At 43.5% G+C, this 20278-nt stretch overlaps 1 protein-coding gene across 12 annotated transcripts in view; it reads right to left on the reverse strand.

Annotated features, from left to right (window-relative positions):
* GRIA3 (glutamate ionotropic receptor AMPA type subunit 3) overlaps positions 1-20278 on the reverse strand; it is a 219331-nt gene that overhangs the window by 115896 nt on the left and 83157 nt on the right. For all 12 annotated transcript variants that reach the window (XR_014003986.1, XM_081178988.1, XM_081178989.1 and 9 more), the window contains exon 4: positions 9193-9380. Coding sequence is in view for 11 of the 12 variants with exons in the window: in XM_081178988.1 (XP_081035114.1) it covers positions 9193-9380 (188 nt within the window). In the remaining variant the exon portion in view is untranslated. The remainder of the gene's footprint in view (positions 1-9192; positions 9381-20278) is intronic.

A 20278-nucleotide genomic window follows, 5' to 3' on the forward strand; every position in this document is an offset into this window, starting at 1 on the left:
GCTGATATGTGATTGCATCTTACTTGGAAAGGTGGACAGTTCAGAAAACCTTGGACAGTTCCTGGGGAACTTTCCCTATTACTCTTCCTCAGCACCAGGAAAAATCCCTGTCTACTTAATTTTAATTTTTACATGCCCATCTGCTGTTAAGGGGGCAGAGTTAATTTATGTAGTTGGCATCTTTCACTGGGAGTCCTTGAGCAACTCACTCACTCTCATCCTAATCTACCTCACAAAGTTGATGTGACAATATAAGGAAAGCAGGCTATGTAAGTTACCCAGAGGCACTGGAACAAACTGTGAGTGGAATACAAATATATTTAATAGATAAAGTAAATGGAAGATGGCTCCTTGGAAAAACCTGAACCATAACATGTAGTGGTTGGGGTTTTTACCCACTGGCAGATTTACTTGCAAGGAAGCAGTTGGGTGGTGGTGGTGGCGGTAGCTTTGCCTTTGCTCACATGAAATTCATGTGTCACTTTTTCTACATAGGAGAACCTAGAACTATATGAAGTGTAACACAAGAACCAAGTGGGACAAAGAACCAGGAGGAGATTTTCATCCCTTTGTTCTGGACACATTCATTGCAAGGAAGAGCTGTTGCAGAATAGATAGCTGCTTTCTACTGAGTCAGATCATTGGTTCAGCTAGCTTAGTACTGTCTACACTGACTGGTAGAGGCTCTTCTGATTTTCAATCAGGGATCTTCTGAAATCATTCTTGGAGAGGCTGGGGGTTGAACTTGGGATCTTTTGCACATGGAGCAAATGCTCCATCTACCAAGCTACTTGGAAAAAAAGCCAATTCTTAGGGCATTATCTTATCATTTGACATTGCCATGTTTTCTTCTGCTTTCTCCTACTCAGTTTAACCAAGTTCCTCTCCCTCCCCCCCCCCCGAGGTTGCCTTGGAAACTAATTAAGGAGTGACTCTGCTTTCAAGTGAAGTTTCCACCCCAATGCTTGAGTTGAGAGACAGATGCAGAAATTAAGGTAATGCCTTAAAAAATAACATGTATGATCTTTCATTTTAAGCTGAACAAAGATGTAAATGTTAGGACTGGAGCACAGCATTTGCTTGCATGGCAACACTGAGGTTTTTTTAGGCTTACAGCAGGGGTGCCCAGTGTGGCATCTGTGCCAGTGTGCCCACCACTACCTCAGTACATATCCCTTCAAAAGCCCACAATGCACAATGCACAGGAAACAGTTTGCTTTTCCTGCTTGGCCATTGTTTGCCCTGGCTCGGTGTCTTTCCTTCCCCTAAAAAATGCCAAAATTTTATTGGAAGCTAGGATTGGACAACGACCCTCCCTTCCATTCTGAATGGAGGGGAGACAGTAAGAGCTTCTCTCTGTGAGCAAGCACAGTAGTAGCTGATGTAGGGACCCATTTTTAGCTGATGGGGTGGCTGATGAGGGAAGCACATACCCACACAATTTTGGGTATGTTTTTTCCTGCTGTTCTTCCATGTTGCGGCATTTTTGTGCCCAGTTTGCTTGCATTGGGTGCTGCAACAATGTTGAACAACAGAAGGTGAGAGGAAGCACTGCACAGGGCAGCTCTGAAATTTTAAAGCCAGGAGTCTGCCATTGCCGTCCAATGTTTCACAGGTGAAAACAGCCGTGTGTCTGTGAAGCAGGGGACGGGTTGAAGCTCAGTGCTAGAGTAACATCTTTGCATGCAGACAGTTTCAGTTTTATTCCCCATCATCTCCATGTAGGGCTGCACAAGTCCCATATGTGCAGACTGGGGGTAGCCCTCCAGACTACAACTGATGTAAATGCAAACAGCACTGCATATATTTCACAGGAGCATTCTCGTTTGCAGCCCTGTATCTCAGCTGTCCATATCTACCAGGGCCTGCCTCTATTTTTTCTGGCACCTGCCTGTACCTGTTAAATCACAGTTTCTATATTTTCTTTTGGAGGAGATGTGGGACGTGAGTGGGAAGGGCCATAGCTCAGTAAGCTTTGTAAGCAGAAGATGCCAGGTTCAGTTCCTGAAAACTCCAGGCAGAACCAAGAGAGGTTCCAGGCTGAAATCCTGGAGAGCTTCTCCCACTCAATGTGGACAGTACTGAGGGTGAAGGACCAAGTATCTGACTCAGTATAAGACAGGAATGTGCTCCTTCATTCTATCCACATTCACATACTAACTGTTGTTACTCAGGGCCCCATGACATATTGTTATACTCCATCTACTACATTTATTAGAAAATGTCCTTTACTGTCCACCCTTCACTGTTTTAAAAGTAGCAAGGAGTGTGTCATGTCCTCCTTTAAAGCCTTCAAATCCAAGTGATTGTCACACCTCTTTTTGTGGCAGCACATCTCATAAATGAGTTAGGCACTGGGTGAAGTGACTCCCTTTGTTTGTCTTGACTCAGTCACCAATTAGTTTCAATGGGTGAATCCAAGTTCTAGTGCTAACAAGATAGGGAGGAGAAACCTCTCCCTGCCCACTGTTTCCACACCATGCAAAATGAACCACTCCCAAAGAAGACTTCTCCCATTATGCCTCTGCAGGAGTTAGTGGGCAGAAACCAGAGGAATTGAAGTTAGCCATGCTGGACATTGTCTTGCATTGATTTGGGACCTACCTTGGTCTGCATCCAAATAAGGCATTCTGGGCTTGACTTACAGAATGGCTCATTCTAGCTTTTTAAATAAATAAATAAAATCTTCAAGACATAAGAGTGAAATGAACCTCCCATTTTAAATGTCTAAGAAATGGTGCCACAGTGATCAAGAATGTGTGAAAGCACATGCTAAACTCATTCTCCAGAGGAAGCGAAATGCACCAACAGCATATATAATTCATTTCAGTTCTTTTGCTTGCTTTCCTTTCCTTTGGCTGGGTAAATTCTCTTCTAAGCTTAATGGAAAAAGACAATCCAAAATATGCAAATCCAGACTTATCCCACCCCACAGTGCTGCATTATCAGCCAAACACAGTTGCCAAGAAGAAAGGACCTCTCCTTTCCCCTTGACTATCCCTACTGCAGAGATCTAAGAAGTGTTTAAAATTTCCCCGAGATTGCCTTATTTATTTATTTACCTTGTGTGGTGATAAGGAGTTGAGCTGGAAATAAGGAAGCAAACACTTTCAAAGAAAGAAAATGTAAATCACATAGCAGTGAACCCAGGGGTAGATCAATCCTGACTGGGAAAGCAAGCTATGGCTCTTAGGGCAGATTGCTACCACTAGGCAGAATGAGTTGAGCACCTCAGGTGGAAGATATACCGGTAATGATGATGATGATAATAATAATAATAATAATAATAATAATAATAATAATAATAATAATAATAATAATAATAATAATAATAATAATAATAATAATTTATTTATACCCTGCCCATCTGGCTGGGTTTCCCCAGCCACTTTGGGCGGTTTCCGATAAAAGATTAAAAATACATTAAAACACCAGTCATCAAAAACTTCCCTAAACAGGGCTGCCTTCAGATGTCTTCTGAATGTCAGATAGTTGTTTATTTCTTTGACATCTGAAGGGAGGGTGTTCCACAGGGTGGGCACCACCACTGAGAAGGCCCTCTGCCTGGTTGCCCGTAACCTCACTTCTCTCAGGAAGGGAACCACCAGAAGGTCCTCAGTGCTGGACCTCAGTGTCTGGGCTGAATGATGGGGATGGAGGTGCTCCTTCAGGTATACTGGGTCAAGGCTATTTAGGGCTCGAAAGGTCAGCACCAACACTTTGAATTGTGCTCGGAAATGTACTGGCAGCATGCTGCCAGTAGCAGCAGCATCCTCGCTATTAAGGACAGAGCCCTTCTGGACAAGGCTAAAATCCCACATAGACCAGCGTCCTATTCTCACTGTGGCCAATCACATGCAACTGGGAAGCTTGCAAGCAGGTCCTGAGTGTGTTTCCCTGCAACTGGTGTTCAGAGACATACTGCTTCTGACAGTGGAGTCCAAGCACAGCCTCAATGGCTAGTAACCACTGACAGTCTTGTCCATCATGAATTTGTCTAATGACCCTTTAAAACCATCCACGTTGGTGGCCATTGCTACTTCTTGTGGGAGGGAACTTAATACAGTCATACTTCATATTACCAGTATGTCCGCTTCATGTTATGTTTTTTCAGGATACGTCCTGCGGTGACCTGCGGTACCAGAAAGGGTTACTTCCGGGTTTCGCCACTCGCACATGCGCAGAATCACAAAATGACGTCACGCGCATGCGCAGAAGCGGCGAATCGCAACCCACGCATACGCAGACGTGGGTTGCATTCTTTTCATGTTGCAAACTGGCCTCTGGAATGGATCCAGTTCTGGTTAGAGGTACCACTGTAGTTCTAAATATCTTGATGGCACCTGACTGGCGACAGTTCTTGTTTCCTCTTAGCCCTGCTTTGATGCCAATCCTTTTGGTACTCATCACGAGTTTGCTATTAGAGGGAGTGATGCCTCTAGGAAGCTTGCAATCAACACCCTTCCCAACAACTGGCATTCAGGCACATACTGCCTTTGACAGTGAAGCAATAGCATGGTGTCTCTGATCCCGGAAGTAGCATACATATATATGCTTTTAAACATCTTTATGCGCCCCCTTGCCCAGATTGTCCGGAGCTTTGGGCTGGGTTGTCACCAATATGCTGATGACACTCAGCTCTATCTGCTGATGGATGGCCACATCGACTCGGCCCCGAACACACTGACCAGATGCTTGGAAGCTGTGGCTGGATGGTTTCGTGGGATCCGATTGAAACTAAATCCTTTGAAGACAGAGGTCCTATGGCTGGGTCGGGATGGCATGGGGATGAGGGACCAACTCCCTTCTCTTGCGGGGGCCCAATTAGTGCCATTGCCTTCCATTAAGAGTTTGGGTGTAATCCTTCACGCCTCCCTTTCCATGGAGGCGCAAGTTACAGCAACAGCCAAGGCGACATTTTTCCACCTTCGCCGCATCAAGCAGTTGGTCCCTTACCTTTCCCGCCCCGACCTGGCCACAGTGATCCATGCGACGGTCATCTCCAGGCTTGACTACTGTAATTCGCTCTATGCGGGGCTGCCCTTGAAGCTGACCCAGAAACTCCAGAGGGTGCAGAATGCTGCAGCGAGGCTCCTCACGGGGTCTCTGCCACGGGAGCATATTCACCCAGTGCTTTTCAAACTGCACTGGCTCCCGGTAGAGTACAGGGTCAGATTTAAGGTGCTGCTTTTGACCGTTAAAGCCCTTCACGGCCTAGGACCCTCGTACCTACGGGATCGCCTCTCCTGGTATGCCCCACAGAGAGCCTCAAGGTCCATAAATAGCAACACCCTAGTGGTCCCGGGCCCTAAGGAAGTTAGATTGGTTTCAACCAGTGCCAGGGCCTTTTCAACTCTGGTTGGTGGAACGCTCTGCCTCATGAGACCAGGGCCCTGCAGGATCTGATTTCTTTCCGCAGGGCCTGTAAGACAGAGTTGTTCCGCCTGGCCTTTGGCTTGGAGGCAATTTGATTCCCTCCCTCCCTTTCTTTCTTTTTTCCTTTCCTTCTCCTCCTGCGATGAGGCTACATTTTAATATTTTAATGTTTCCATATTTTAATGTTGTATTTTAATTTTGTTTTTAAGTTGTAATCATTCAATTTGTTTTTATTATTGCTTGTAAGCCACTCTGAGCCCGGCCTTGGCTGGGGAGGGTGGGGTATAAATAATAATAATAATAATAATAATAATAATAATAATAATAATAATAATAATAATAATATAGTCATCATGCCATTGGTAGCTGTTTCCACCATGGATCTATCAAATCCCCTTAACAACAAATCCTAAAAACCAAAAGCCCATCTAAACTCGTGGTCATGGCTATATTTTGTGACAGTCAGTTCCATAGTTAAACTCTACTCCTCATGGGTGCTAGAGGCCCAATTCATATGTAATAAGAAACCATTCATAAGAGCTTAAGAAGAGCCTGCTAGGTTAGATCAAAGTTCCATCTCATCCAGCCTCCTGTTCTCACAGTGGTCATCCGGATATCTACAGGAAGTCCACAACAAGCGCAACAGCATTCTCCCCACTTGTGATTCCCAGCAACTGGGATTCATGTGCATACTGCCCCCAATAGTGGAGGTAGAACATAGCCATCATGGCTAGTGAACATTGATAGCCTTATCCTTCATTAACTTTTCTAATGCTTTTAAAAAAAATCATCCCAAGTTGGTTGCCATCACTGTTATGACAATGAGTTCCATAGTTTAACTATACACTGTGTGGATAAGTACAGTGGAACCTTGGTTTCCGGATGTCTCCGTTGACGAACGATTCAGAACTCAAACGCCCTAAATGTTTCCGTTTTCGAATGCTTCCGTATTGAGTTTTTCGTATTAATTTTTCCGTTTTGAGGCTTCCGTATTGAGTTCTTGGTTTTCGAATGTTTTGGAACTTGATCAGTCTTCCGGAATGGGTTACATTTGAAAACCTAGGTTCCACAGTATTTTCATTTGTTCTGTCTTGAATCTTCCAACATTCAGTTTCATTGGAGTTATCACAGTTTTAGTATTATCACAGACTTCTCCTTGTTCAGCCTCCCCAAGTATTCCAAGTGCAGGCTTACAATACTTCAACCCCTTTCCTAATGATCCCTAGAATGCACTTTTTCCAACAGCTGCCACCCATTTTTCACAGCTGCCATTCACAGGGTTGACATCTTCATGGAGCCATCCTATATGTCCCCAAGGTCTTTTTCCTGGTCCACAGTAGTAGAAACCTACTGCTTCTGATCCTGCCTTCTAGAGCAACAGAGTGCAAGTCTGTTCCCTCTTCTCAATATAATTTTAGTTTTTCCTGGGTGCATTCAGGCATGTGATTTATTGCATGAGTTTTATGAATCAAAATGATAGCACTTCTGTCCCAATTTCCAATTTTCTTTTTGTACACTTTACTTGATTAAAGAACTGCACCCCAACTTTCAGAGGAGTATGAATTTTAAAAGATGGCTGTGTTTCTGTTTGTGTATTTTTTCGGAAAGTGAGAATTAAATAGGTTAGTCTTTAAATATGAACTAAATCATATTTATCCCCCATCCCTACTATCAAACTTGTGCTGACCACCAAACCCTTTTGGGGTTCTATGTAGCAGGTGTGAGCTAAATTCATAACTGTTAGTTCAGATCCCCAGTAATACCAGGAATCAGTACCATTGTTTGGAAAGGATCCTATTTCAGGTCTTTCAGGTTGAGAAACCCGCAGTTCCGCTACATCTGTATGAAAGGATCAGAAGATAAACCTATAGGATCTTCAGTGTAAATCAGAAGAAAAATACAACCAAGGATGTTTATGGGTAATTCCCAACTATCACCAAAAAGCCAGCTTTTTGTAATGCAATTCAACATCATGGCTCTCTTGCAATGTTCCTGCTAAGTTCAAAAGCAGCAGGATATGACCCAAGCACCCCAGTTACCCATGCAGATTCAACACACAGCTTGATTGGAGCTGAATGCTGTCGGAACCAATTCACATCTTCAGCGCTTCTCCTGAATTGCTTATAGCGGGGAGGCTAGTTTGCCATCAGTCAATAATGGAAAATTTGCTCAGGAAAATATGCTAATGCTCTCTGAAATTTTAGGCAACAAGCCTAAGCATGCTTCCCAGGAATGAAAGCCCTGCTGAACTTAGGGAGACTGATTTCCTAGTAAACAAATTTACAGTTGGGCTGCAGTTGTGACTTTCCATTAAATTCCAAGCTGTAAAGTCAAATACTAGATTCAGTAAATTGAATTCTTCATATATTATTTAGATAGCACCATGAGCACTGATGACATTTCACACAAATTGCAAGGGGACAACCCTGGTGGTTCATAATCTATCATATGGTGCACTTTTAATCGAATGATTTTATTCCAAATTGCCACAGATCAAGCTTTAAAAACAGTCCAGTGCATATTCTGCTAGCCCTCCCCCAACCTTAAAACAAACAAACAAACAAACAAACAAACAAACAAACATAACAGCCCTCTCTGACAACCCTATTTAGAAATAATGACCTCAAATGCAGAGTTATGAGAGCTGTCTTGTCACAACAGGGCACAATTGGGAAAGGACCATAACTCAGTGGTAGAACATGCTTTGTATCTTCATTCCCCAGTATTTCAAGGTAAGGTTTCCCTGAAATCCTGGAGAGCAGCTGCCACTCATTGTAGACAACATTGAACCAGATGGATTAATGGTCTAAGAATAAAGCAGCTTCCCATGGGAGTGAAGTCTTCACTCAGGTCTGCAGGGGAGGCCTGCCTCTGAGAGCCCATATTGGGTGCTAATTAGCTCCTGGGTCTCACGAGTTTTCCCCAGCTGTCAGCACAGCCACATGGGATAGGAATCACCCCCAAGGCCAGAATGCCAGCACTACATCCCTCCACCATCATGCTAGGCTATAAAAGCCATTGCCGGCAAAAAGGAATAGGGCTTTTTGGCTGAAGATCAAGGTAAAGATGCTTTAAATAATGAATGAACAAAAAGTGATGCTGCAGTAAATTGTTACTGACTCACCCTTGCATGTAAAAAGGGTTAAAGTGAGCCATAAGCTCATGTTGCCAGCGAGTACGGCTTGGCTTGCTCCCAGCAGCTTTTGCCTCCTTGTTCCCCCCCCCACCTTTTGTTTGTTCTCCGAACTCAGCAAATGCTGCATGTAAATGAATTGAATCTCTGTAAAAACCTGTATGTTTACTAACCCAAATAGTGTATGATCATTTTTGTAAGAAACCAAGTACATTTATTTTTAAGTCATCTGGAATCTTTGTCATCTTTATTTTACTGCCAGCAGATGGAGACTTGTTTGATGCAACTTCTGGAAACTCTATGAGTAAAACAGTCACTTATATGCAAAGCTAAGTTTCTGTGATTTATTCTGGCCTAGGTATTTTTGTGGGGAATGTTTGTTTAAAGGTGGATAAGAGCCAATATAAATCTAACAAAGTTTTAAAGTGCTTGGAACAATAACCATTGTACTTAACTCTGCTTTTGGAGAGTAGAATCTCTCCCAGATCTCTCTCCCCAACATAAATTTATTCTGAATGGGCAACAGTGGTGCTGCAGGCCCAATGTAGGACGGCTCACAATGCTTGGTAACAACAGCAGGCAGCCCAATCCTTAGATTCACACATCTGGCAAGGTGGAGTGCAATGTGCATTATGTATAAAACTGTTGCACAATGATATGCCCATTACAAAAAGGGAACCTACCTGTTCCAAAATGGTGTTTATTCTTTCAACCTCGCAGTCGATCAAGTATCTTTTCTCCTGCCGCTTGTCCATTTCCTCAATGATTGCCTTGAACTCCTGAACATCTTTTATGCTTCCCACAGATCGGGCAGTCACTTGCCAATTATTTTGCACGGCAGCTTCCATAATTGCCTGAAGAATGGAAAATCCTGGGGAAAAGAAAAGGGGAAAGAAGACTTAAAAACAGAAAGTGGGGACAAGTTGATTTAAAAACAAAGAAGGAAAGAAAGCTCCTGCTTCATCTGGAAACAGCTGCAGTGTTTATAACCCAGTAAAATTAATGACCTGCGAGCATTCTGTGAACAATAGAAATCCAGTTGTAATTTCCCTCCTGCTTGTAGTAACCCTCTGGATTTAGCAGAGTTGCCAAGACATAGAGATTGTCCATGAAACATTTAACACGTGCCTTGACAATTTTCAAGTCCATTCATCCTGCTGCCATAGACCAGGTAAGTACACCCACACCCACAGACCCACACCCACACACCAACGAAACTGTGTAACTTCCTTTAGATGACCTCGTGTGCAATCAGCTTGATGCTGCGGAGGAAATCTATTCCAGACCGTGGACCACATTCCCTTCTGCGCAACCTTCCAGGAACCACATGCCAGAGATGGAAAGGTGGGCAGAGCAGTAAAAGTTAATGTTACTTTAGTGCACTACAGATACATGTACACCCCTCTTTAGCCTCCATCCAGTCAAGTTCAAGGGCACCTTCCAGGCTGGGAAAAACTGGAGGGTACAAAGCAGGGCTGGTAAGGGCTGAGACCTAGAGAGAGGGAATGTGGCTAGGGAGAAGGCATAGCCTGGGGAAGGCTTCCAAGGGCCAGATAGACTGGGGGGGGCATATTTGAGTCTCCCCATCCCTGGCCTAATCAGCAGCCCAAAGGACAACTTGAAAAGTCCTGTTCACACCTTTAAAATATGCTCACTGAAACTGTGAAGATCATTTTTTCCACCCCAACATTGATCTTTGTATGTTCAATGGAAGGTGTAACAAACTTCAGCTCCCAGGATTCTTTGGGGGAGACCATGACTGTTTCAAGAGGTATGATACTGCTTTGAATGTATAGTGCAGGTGGAGCCTTATATTACATGAAGTAGCTTCTGTTTGACATTATCATATTTCCAAGGTGGCACGGAGCAGTACTGGAATTGATTGGGAGGTGCAGTCTGGCCCATAACTAGCCCAGACTGAGCTCTGCATAAGGAGAAAATGGCAATTAAAATATTGTGGCAATTATCTCAAGGCAAGTATTGTAGACATGTGGTTTTACTGATATTCAGAGGTGTGTTTCCCCCCCGCCCCCCCGTTCATGTAGTGCATTTCTTTCTTTTTTTAATAGAGAATGTAATGGCATTAAATAACACCTTTAAAGCTCATATTAAGGTAATATCGACTCATTTAACAGCTTCAGCAGAGCAGGGAGGCAGCATAAAACGAACAAAGAGCAGCACAGTGGGAAATTTACGCTTGCAAGTGGACCATTCATTCCTTGTGAACAACTGTGGCTGGGACGGAGACTGAATTTAAGCAAACTGCTGAGATCTAATTGTGGAACAGCTGGGGAGAATAATCTCATTCTTGAAGGCTATCTGCATGGAAGCTTTTTTTTAGGGGGGTGGGCTGCAATCTTGCTATGGTCTCTTATAGCAGGAGGGCAATGTCCCCTGACTTCATTTAAGAAGCCATTATTTACTAATGATAGGGATTCAGTCCAGGGCTGTGGGTGGATTTAACAGGCCTCATCTGCACTTTATTCTGCAAGCAGTGCCATACCATTTTAAACAGTCATAGCTTCCCCCAAAGAATCCTGGGAACTGTAGGGTTCTTAAGGGTACTGAGAGTTGTTAGGGAGACCCCATTCCACTTGCAGAGCTATAGTTTTCAGAGTAGTGTAACACTCAGACCCTCTTTTCAGGGAACACAGGGAATTGTAGCTCTGTTAGGGGAATGGGGGAATGCTTCCTCACAACTCTCAACACCTTTAACAAACCACATTCCCCAAGTTTCTTTTTGGGAAGCCATGTGACTCTGAAGTGGTGTGCTGCTGCTCTCTATGGGCTTTGACTAGCTGGCTAAACCAGGTGAGGGTGGCCATTGGGTCTCAAACTCTCAGTGAGTTAGCGACTTCCCCTGCATGTGAAGACAGGCTCTGGTGGATTGAGCGGATGAGACCCATAGTGGGTCCAATGGTTAAGACGGCAGTTTCTGCATGTGCTGTGGAGGTAAGTGAGGGGCAGATTGGCTCATCAGCCTGGGAAGGGAACCCAACTAAGAGAAGGAAAATTCTGATCATAAACCTCTGCTGCCTTGCAGGATATCTTTGGAAGAAGAAAAGGTGAAGGAGTAAACCCTAAACAAATCTGGAGTGGAGTTCCTAAAATGAAGAAGAAGAAGAGTTTGGATTTGATATCCTGCTTTCTCACTCCCCTTCAGGAGTCTCAAAGCGGCTAACATTCTCCTTTCCCTTCCTCCCCCACAACAAACACTCTGTGAGGTGAGTGGGGCTGAGAGACTTCAAAGAAGTGTGACTGGCCCAAGGTCACCCAGCAGCTGCATGTGGAGAAGCGGGGAAGCGAACTCGGTTCACCAGATTACAAGACTACCGCTCTTAACCACTACACCACACTGGCTCTCAAATGGTTGGATGGTGTCATGCATGCCTCCTTCCAGCAACTTCTGCAACCAAACTGGTGCAAAAGGCATTGCTCTGGGCCACATCAGTGAGGCTAAGAGGGTTTTTTTGTTATCTGTGCAGCCCAGGACCTCCATACACACTGCCCAGACTTGCACACTGTGGAAGGTCACTTTGGTGCTGCTAACACAGCAAAAACAACATGGGAGGCAGCAGTTCTGAGTTACCGCTTTCTGCATCCACAGCAGGCACTATGATTCTCCAGCGGTTTGACTTAACCTCTGGAGGTGTACTCCATTGTCTCTTGAGACAGATGGATGCCAACAATGCTTCTCTGTCCAGCCTGTGAAACTCTTTCCCAAGCCACACACCAGTTGGGCTCACATCACTGTGTAGAAGCCAGCTTACTATACAAAGGTAACTTATATATTTGTTGCTCTGTCCACTTCTGCTTCTGGCCAGTGGTCCTCAAAAGGTCACCCAGAAGGAAACGTAGGCCCTGGGCTGAAAATTACTCCTTACATTACCTGGTTTACAGGTTGGGTTGTCTGCCCTTTGTAAAAGAGCTTCAGTCCAGGCAGTTCCCAATGCAGCATCTTTTAAATATAACTTCTGAGCAGGGCTTTCTGGTTCCCTTAATGATGTCCTGACTTTGGTTGCTTAATGCTTCTTGAACGTTCTTGAGTTCGTACGTGTGCACTTTATTGCCGTACAATTAATACATGCTGTGCTTGGGAATACGGTCTGGCTTCCCCTCTCCCCTGAGACCACTGAAAGAGAGGCATTTACATATGTATGGTACAATGAACTCAGCCTTCCTTAACATCATATTTTACAAAGATGGCTGTGATGTCTGAGGCAGCATTACGATTCTGCTACATGCTATAGAACGAGCAGGTACAAGGCTTGGGTTAGCAGACAGCTTACAAATGAGACATTTTGATAATTGAAAACTCCAAGTGCAATTAAAGGGAAATTTATGCCGGTTTTTTAAGCTAAGTGGGGGGGAAATTGGCCTTTTATTGCTTTTGCTTAAGGAGTGTTTAATATTGTACATCATGTCCCTAAGGGAACCTGCCAATATACCTGGAGTCTTGCTTCACTGCCACACAGCTGTTGTATGCACTCATACTTTCCAAAATTTCAGAGACAAGATTCTTGGGGAGGCATAGGTCAGTAGTTAAAGCTAAGTCACCAGCCTTTGGGGGCCAAAGGGCATGTTTGCTAACTGGAGAAACATGCACGTCAGAAGCAGGGATGGAAGGATCTGTCTGTTTAGATCCTATCAGCTTTCTCATTTTACCAGTCTTAAATTCAGTTCCTCACACATTGCAGCAATTTGCAGATTATTATTTTTTAAATGCCCATGAACCACCAGCATTTTAGTGTGAATTTCTCCTAACAGACATATTTTTATTTGCAGATTTGACTAATGTACACATTTTTGAAAGCAATTAAATGTACACATTTTTGAAAGCCTGAATACAATTAATTTTGGTGTTATTTTCACTATTATCTTCATTTTTGCGTACATATTCTCCTGATAGATGTGTTTTTGAGAGCTTCATCACAAATTTTTTTACAAGGATATAGCTATGTCTCAGTTTCAAAAAAGTGCAGATTTGATAGATTTGACTTTAAATACACATTTCTCCCCAGCCTTAGCCACAAATCTCCCCCTCCCAGGAGATAAAAAAGCCTTATTTTGGCCAAAGAATTATTTGTGGAGATGGGAACCCGAGGACATCAAGGATGTGTGCCCATGTTGGTGACCCATGGGGTAAAAAATACCCTTTGTGTGCTATGGTCCAGATTCAGCTGCTGACAGCTTCTGTACAAAGATCTGACAAATCTGGAGGAGAACCAATGCAAACCGGAGTAATTAGTGGCAACACCCATGCCACACATTGAAGACACGTTGAAAGCACATGACTCCCCTCACCCCCCCCCCCGAGAACTAGTTTGTTAGAGGTGTAACTCTATCAGGGACAAACCCAGGATTCTTTGGGTGAAGCCATATATTTTCAATGTACTTTCAATGTGTGGTGTGGATGCAAGCATTACCAGCTAAACAGTGGATGAAATGCATTAACAGAAAGAGTTATTTGCCTATGGAACAGAGTACCTCACAAGGAGATTGCTTAAATATCTCTAGTGAAGGAGAGAGATAGAGAGAGACACTGGATGACCATTTTTAAAAAATATATTACATTCCTATTACTGACTTTTCCCAAGTGAGATCAGGGCTCTAGTCTGTTCCACCCTGTCCATGTAACAACCCTGTGAGATAGATTAGATTGAGAGTCAGTGATTGGCCCAAGCACACCCCACACCCTTTGTGTTGGGAGTGGGGATTTGACCCCAGGTCTTCTCCTCCTAGTCTAACACTTTGACCACTGTGGCACACCAGGGATAACCCCCCCCCGTACCCTTCCAACTGTATGATTCTGTGACAGCTGTGCTACACTGTTGGTGCAAAAACAGGAGTCTTATTGTGGAATTTTAAAGACTTACAGATTTATTATCGCTGGGACTCAGTGGAACTAACTTCTGAATAAGCAAGTACAGTGGTACCTTGAGTTACAAATGCCTCGGGTTACAAACGCTTCAGGTTACAAACTCTGCTAACCTGGAAGAGTTACCTCGAACTGAGAACTCTGCCCCAGGATGAGAATGGAAATCATGTGCCGGGGGCACAGCGGCAGCAAGAGGCCCCATTAGCGAATGCAGGCTTCTAGTTAAGAACAGTTTCAGGTTAAGAACAGACCTCCGGAACGAATTAAGTTCATAACTAGAAGTTATGAACTGCTCTGGCCATGCCGAAGAGCTGTCATAGCTTCTGTTCCAGGAACTATTTTCTTACCACCTTAATGCAGTTGTAAGTGTGGTCTAAACCTCTTGCTCATGGAATCATAGAACTGTAAATGCAATGCCTCTATCTATCCCTGAGCCACACACCAAATGCAAACAAAACTGATATATAGCTGTCAAAGGGGGGGGGGAATAAACACATTTTGCCTACAATTTTAGACAGATACTGTTGCTCTGATAATACCACTACACAGACAAAAGGGGCCTATTTGCCCAGTTTAATAGCACTCTAAAAGCGTGTCAGAATCTCTCTTTTCAAAAGCAAGCTGAGCAGCAAGAGGAAAGAATACTTTTTCCACTGAAGAGCTTGTTCAGTTAGATAAAATTCCATGTCTAGCAGGACTGACCAAATTTTTTATATAGTTATGCTTGATCAGATAGCACCGTAACCATCACTAGTGAATGCAACTGAAGAAATGATAGATCCGATAAGGGCTTGCATCCAGTGGACCATATTAGCGCATATCTTTGGAAGCATGAAAATCTTTAGGACAGCCATCAAGCACATTAGTGCAAGAAGGCACCAGTAATTTAAATCCGTCTTCTGTAGCTAGCTGCCCTTCTTCTCCAGCCCACCCCACTCCCCTCACTGGGTGTGTGGGAAATTATGCCTAATATACACATTTTTTGCAAAGAGATAATGATTGTTTTAAAATGTTATTTTCACAAATACAATGCTTTCCCTTAGTATATGAATTTTTGTAAACATTAGCTGCCTGGAGAAATGCATTGCAAAACTTTAAGGCGTGTGAATTTCGAAGGGTGTCTGTGTTTTGGTTCGTACATCATTTCAGAAAGTGTGAGTTAGGTAGGTTTATCTATAAATGTGAACTGAACTGAATATATCCCCCAGGTTTTTAAAACATGCCCATCAATGTGGAATGCACAAAATCAAAAGCATCTCTCTCTCTGTGTAAAAAAATAATAATCATCCCCCCTCTCTGTAGCTGCTGGTGCCTAACTGAAGATGCAGATGAACAAGGTCTGCCTATGTTTATGTATTTATTTAAGGAAAGGGGATCTAATTAGGAATCCTGCAGTTAGTAATTAGCAGGTTAGCAGATAACCTCATGCACTGGGTGAGATGGTTGATCTGTGTTCCAGGAGAGTTGAGTGCCTGGATGCAGGGATACCCAAACCTATAATCAGGTGGCTCTCAGCTGGAGGTGAGATGCTGCTGCTGCTGCTGCTGCTGCTGCTGGCGGCTTTACAATTGCCAGAAGCACATTCAACACCTTCAAAAGGTACGTTTGGCTTATGGAAGAATTTCCAAGAAAATTGCAAAGAGATTAATTAATTTATTTGACTCTCGAGCCAGATTGGCCCTCTCAGCTGTGAAGGGCATTCTGCCGTTGACAAAAGCCTGCTCCCCCTCTGAAGGGGTATGCAAGATTACACACACACACACACACACACACACACACACACACACACACACACACACACACTACACTGGGATTCCAGTCATTTCTGCTGGTCTAGTTCATTTCATGCCTTATTCATCTGCATTTGTTTTGTTGTGACACCCACTTTTATTTTCAGGATTTTTTTTTTTAAAAAAAGAAACAAAACCCCAGCCCCAACCCCATTTTTTTTTGCTTTTGGTGGCAGCGACAGAGGAGACATCTGTAGCCATTTCTAGTAGCTGCCTTTTGGTGTCTCTCCCCCCCCCCCCCCCAATTCAGCAATGCAGGATAATTCTGGAGCATTGCCTGGGGTGGGGAGTGATGGTAGCCAGGGTGAAGCATTCTGGGAAAAGACAACAAATGGCAGCTGACAGGAGCAGCAGCTGATGCAACCCTTAGCCTAATTTTGTGTGCCTTTGGGGTGACGTTTTGCAGGAGAAAAGGAGGTCAGGAGTGGGAAAACGTGGAAACAAGCCAAAAGGGATGGAGCAATTAATGTGGGAGGCAGCAATGTGCTAGCAATTGGTTCAAGATCTCTGGCAGGAACAATCTAGCCCTCTCCTCACAGCCTGCTGAGCAGGGAGAGAGAGGCGGTTGGTGACAAGTGGCTTGCCCTTCTGGCTCTCTCTCTCTCTCTGCCCCTTGCTCGCCATCACACCATGGCTCCAGACCTATTACCTTGAAGAATACAGCCCCATATCTGCCATCTGGAACCCACCAGATCTAGGGACTAGGGTCAACTGGCTCACCTGACTTGCCACGTTTTCTTGCCATACAGGATTCTTGTGAGGAGCAAGTGCTACCCTAAGCTCCTTGGTAGAAGGGCATGATAAAAATGTAATAAATTTAATTTCAAATGCATGCAGTAATCTTACTGATAAAGCAAATCAAGTTTTCATTACGCAAGCCTGAATAATGCTGAATAACGCTTAAAAAGAGAGAACAAAAGTCCAGAAACTGCTGAGTTTAAATAATGATAAATAATATTCGTTTGAAGAAACAATCGCAGGAGATTATGTTAATCAAGCCACGAATGGAAATTCATATTCAACATTTATAAGAGTATGTTAGCTTAGCAAGTCTTAGATAAATGTCCTAGAAAAGTCAAATATTTGGCTGGTTGAATTGTCTTCCTATTTCGTCAAAAGATTCTTGATGCCTAACCTCCAGTCATCAAGAGCGAATAAATATGTACCTCCTCTTGATAAACTTTAATATATATTTCTGAAGCCACCCTGATATTGTCGTTAGAATATGCTAATAATTTTAAACCAGAAATAAAACAAGTACCCCAAAGAAAAAATCTACCAATTCTGTCAGGGAACATGTCATCCTTCACTAATCAACTTTGTAAGAGGAATTCTGTGCCTGCACATTTACGTGAAATTGAATTTTGTTTTAAAGAACTGGTCATCAAAAAATAATTAAGGTACTCTGAAATTTATGTACGCTGTTTACAATGGCATTAATAATAATCCATGGATCACTTGGCATACTGTATGCAAATCAGTGCAATAACTATGTTCTTCATAGTTGAAAGTGGCATGTGTTTTTCTTTTCGTTCCCAGTAAATAATTTTTTCAGCACTCTGCAGTCTCCCTGGCTACCCCTGCTTCCTGATCTCAATAAATAAATAAATCCCAAAACCACCCCATGGAAAGAATTACGGTACCCCATGGGTTTCCCCTTGGTTTCCCTTTTATCAGAATATGGGCATCTAGGAAAGCTGCAAGGTGAGATACTTGGCATAATGAAATAAAGGGTGCTCATAAACACCCCGTGTCCCCATCAAGAGGTAGGCAAACATGACACAAACTTTGTACCATTCCCATGAGAATTTCACTGGAGAATTTTTGGCACAGCACTAGAAATGGTTCCTTAGTAGAGGAACATATCTGGTCCCAAACTCCATGGAACAGTCTACAACACTCCCATTTGCTTGGAGGTAGACCCTTAGCTGCATTCCTCTTCTGGAATGCTGTGTGATCATTGCGGTCCTGCAAGGACTAGATCTCCCTTGGGTGGGAAGCAGACTGCTTGATGCTCCGAAGAACATTTTGGTCTTAGCTTTGAAATAAGCAGCTTAGCATAGCTTCAGCACAGGGGCAGCATGGTGGGAGAGGGAACACAATAGTCACATACTGTGAAGAGTCCATTAGAACCCTTCCCACCATGTGCAGTTTGAGAGGGATTGTGACCATAGCTCAGCCCCCATAAACAGTTTTAGAATTAACAAGGAATATGAAATAAAGCATTATGTGGGCTCCAGCATTAAGACTTTGTGGGTGTTGCACTGGACATTCTTACAGCAGTAGATTATTCCCAACATATTTAACTGGAGCATTCAAACCAAGAAGGTAAGGTGTTAAGCAGATAGGGTGCAATGCATATTGAGTGGGAAGTGAATTAGTGTTCTCAGTTCCGCACCTCACCTTGCGAATCGGATGCTTCTCTTTCCTTGTTTATTTCACATACAAAGCAGAAAAGATCTTTATTTAATATTGCCTCACTATGATATTTATATCTGTGCAAAAAGAGGAAGGGAAAGATAAAAACCAGGTCAGTGTTGCCCGTGAGCAACAGTACAGTTGCCTCAAAGGACGAGGAGGGGGGGGGGGACATGTAAAATGGCCAATTATTCGATTGCAGATATTACAGGCTTGGAACAACTCCAGGGACTACACCAAATTCTCTGGCTACCTTTTGCCATCCATTTAATCGTAACCCTTCTGTTGAGATTATTAAGGCTAGAATCATATGGAAGCAGTATTCCCTCTAAGACAAGGTTGGGGGACCTGTGGTCCTCCAGATGTTGTTGGGCTACAATTCCCACCATCCCTGTCCATTGGCCATGCTGGCTGAGGATGATGGGGGCTGGAGTCCAATATCCGTACTCTGATTCCAGAGGAAAAAATGAGGGGATTCCAGAGGAAAAAATGTACGGTATTTCAAACACATTCCAATGCACATTTAAAGCACATGACAATCCCCAAAGAATCACGGGCACCTCTCACAAACCTACAATCTCCAGTACCCTTAACAAACTACAGCTCCCAGAATTCTTTGGCGTGTATGGAAGAAGCCATGTGCTTTAAATGCATTGTATGGATCTGTCCCTATAGTCACAGCAAGGATTACTTTTAATATCCTGTTCTGTATTTCTGATGGTTCTGTTCTGTTGGTTGTACGCCCTGCAATCACCCACCTTCCACAACAGAAAACAGGATGATGTGTTTACTTATACAGTTGTGCTTTAGACTAAGGTTACCAGATTTTTTCCAATGAATCCGGGGACACCTTTCAGCTTCAGTAGGAATGAATGGATTTTGTCAGGGAACTGATTTGTAAATCTGGGGACTGTCCCCAGGAAACAGGGACATCTGGTAACCTTACTTTAGACCCTGAAATGTGTTGGAAGTTTCCATGAATGGAGGAGATTCCCCACTTCACAAAGCCACACTCAAGCTCACAGAGGGCTGGAAGCTGACTAAAGGTAATGCAACAGAGAGGGCTGAGTGCCATGCCTATCTCTGACCCAGAACTTGAGTCCTTGAAGGGTGAGCCAGACACCTCCATAGACTGAGGGCAAAACTACAATTCTCATCAGCCCCAGTAAGCATGGCCAATGGCCAAGACTGATGAGGGGTGTAGTTCAGCAACATATGGAGAGCCAAAGGTTCTCATTCCTTATGCTAAAACTTTCTGAGTTTCAAAAGCCATTGCATGATAGGCCATTGTTGGGAAAATGAATACAGGATGCAGCAGGAAAGGAAAAAAAAAAAAAAAAGGCAGGTGGACCTCTGGGTTTCATCCCATCACTCCAGCACCTCTTACTTGGCTGGATGGAATCATATGTGTAGAAACCTATGAGTTTGGGATGGATGGAATGCACCCTGCTGGCCAAAGTTGCATTAATTGCTCCACTTACTTTGCCTCTGGCCCCAACCATCACTGGAACACATGACCCCTGGAAGTTGCCAATGAGGAAATGTGGCCTTTGGGCTGAAAAAGGCTCCACATCCCTTCAATAATGCAAGTGTTTCAGTTTTCATCTACAAAAAGTTAAATATGTTGCTCTTCAAAGAAGAAAGCATGTAACTTTGTTCTAGTAATGTTCTTCCTTTAAAGCC

The sequence above is a fragment of the Podarcis bocagei genome (assembly GCF_964188305.1).
Source record: "Podarcis bocagei genome assembly, chromosome: Z".
Taxonomy (NCBI): Eukaryota; Metazoa; Chordata; class Lepidosauria; order Squamata; family Lacertidae; genus Podarcis; species Podarcis bocagei.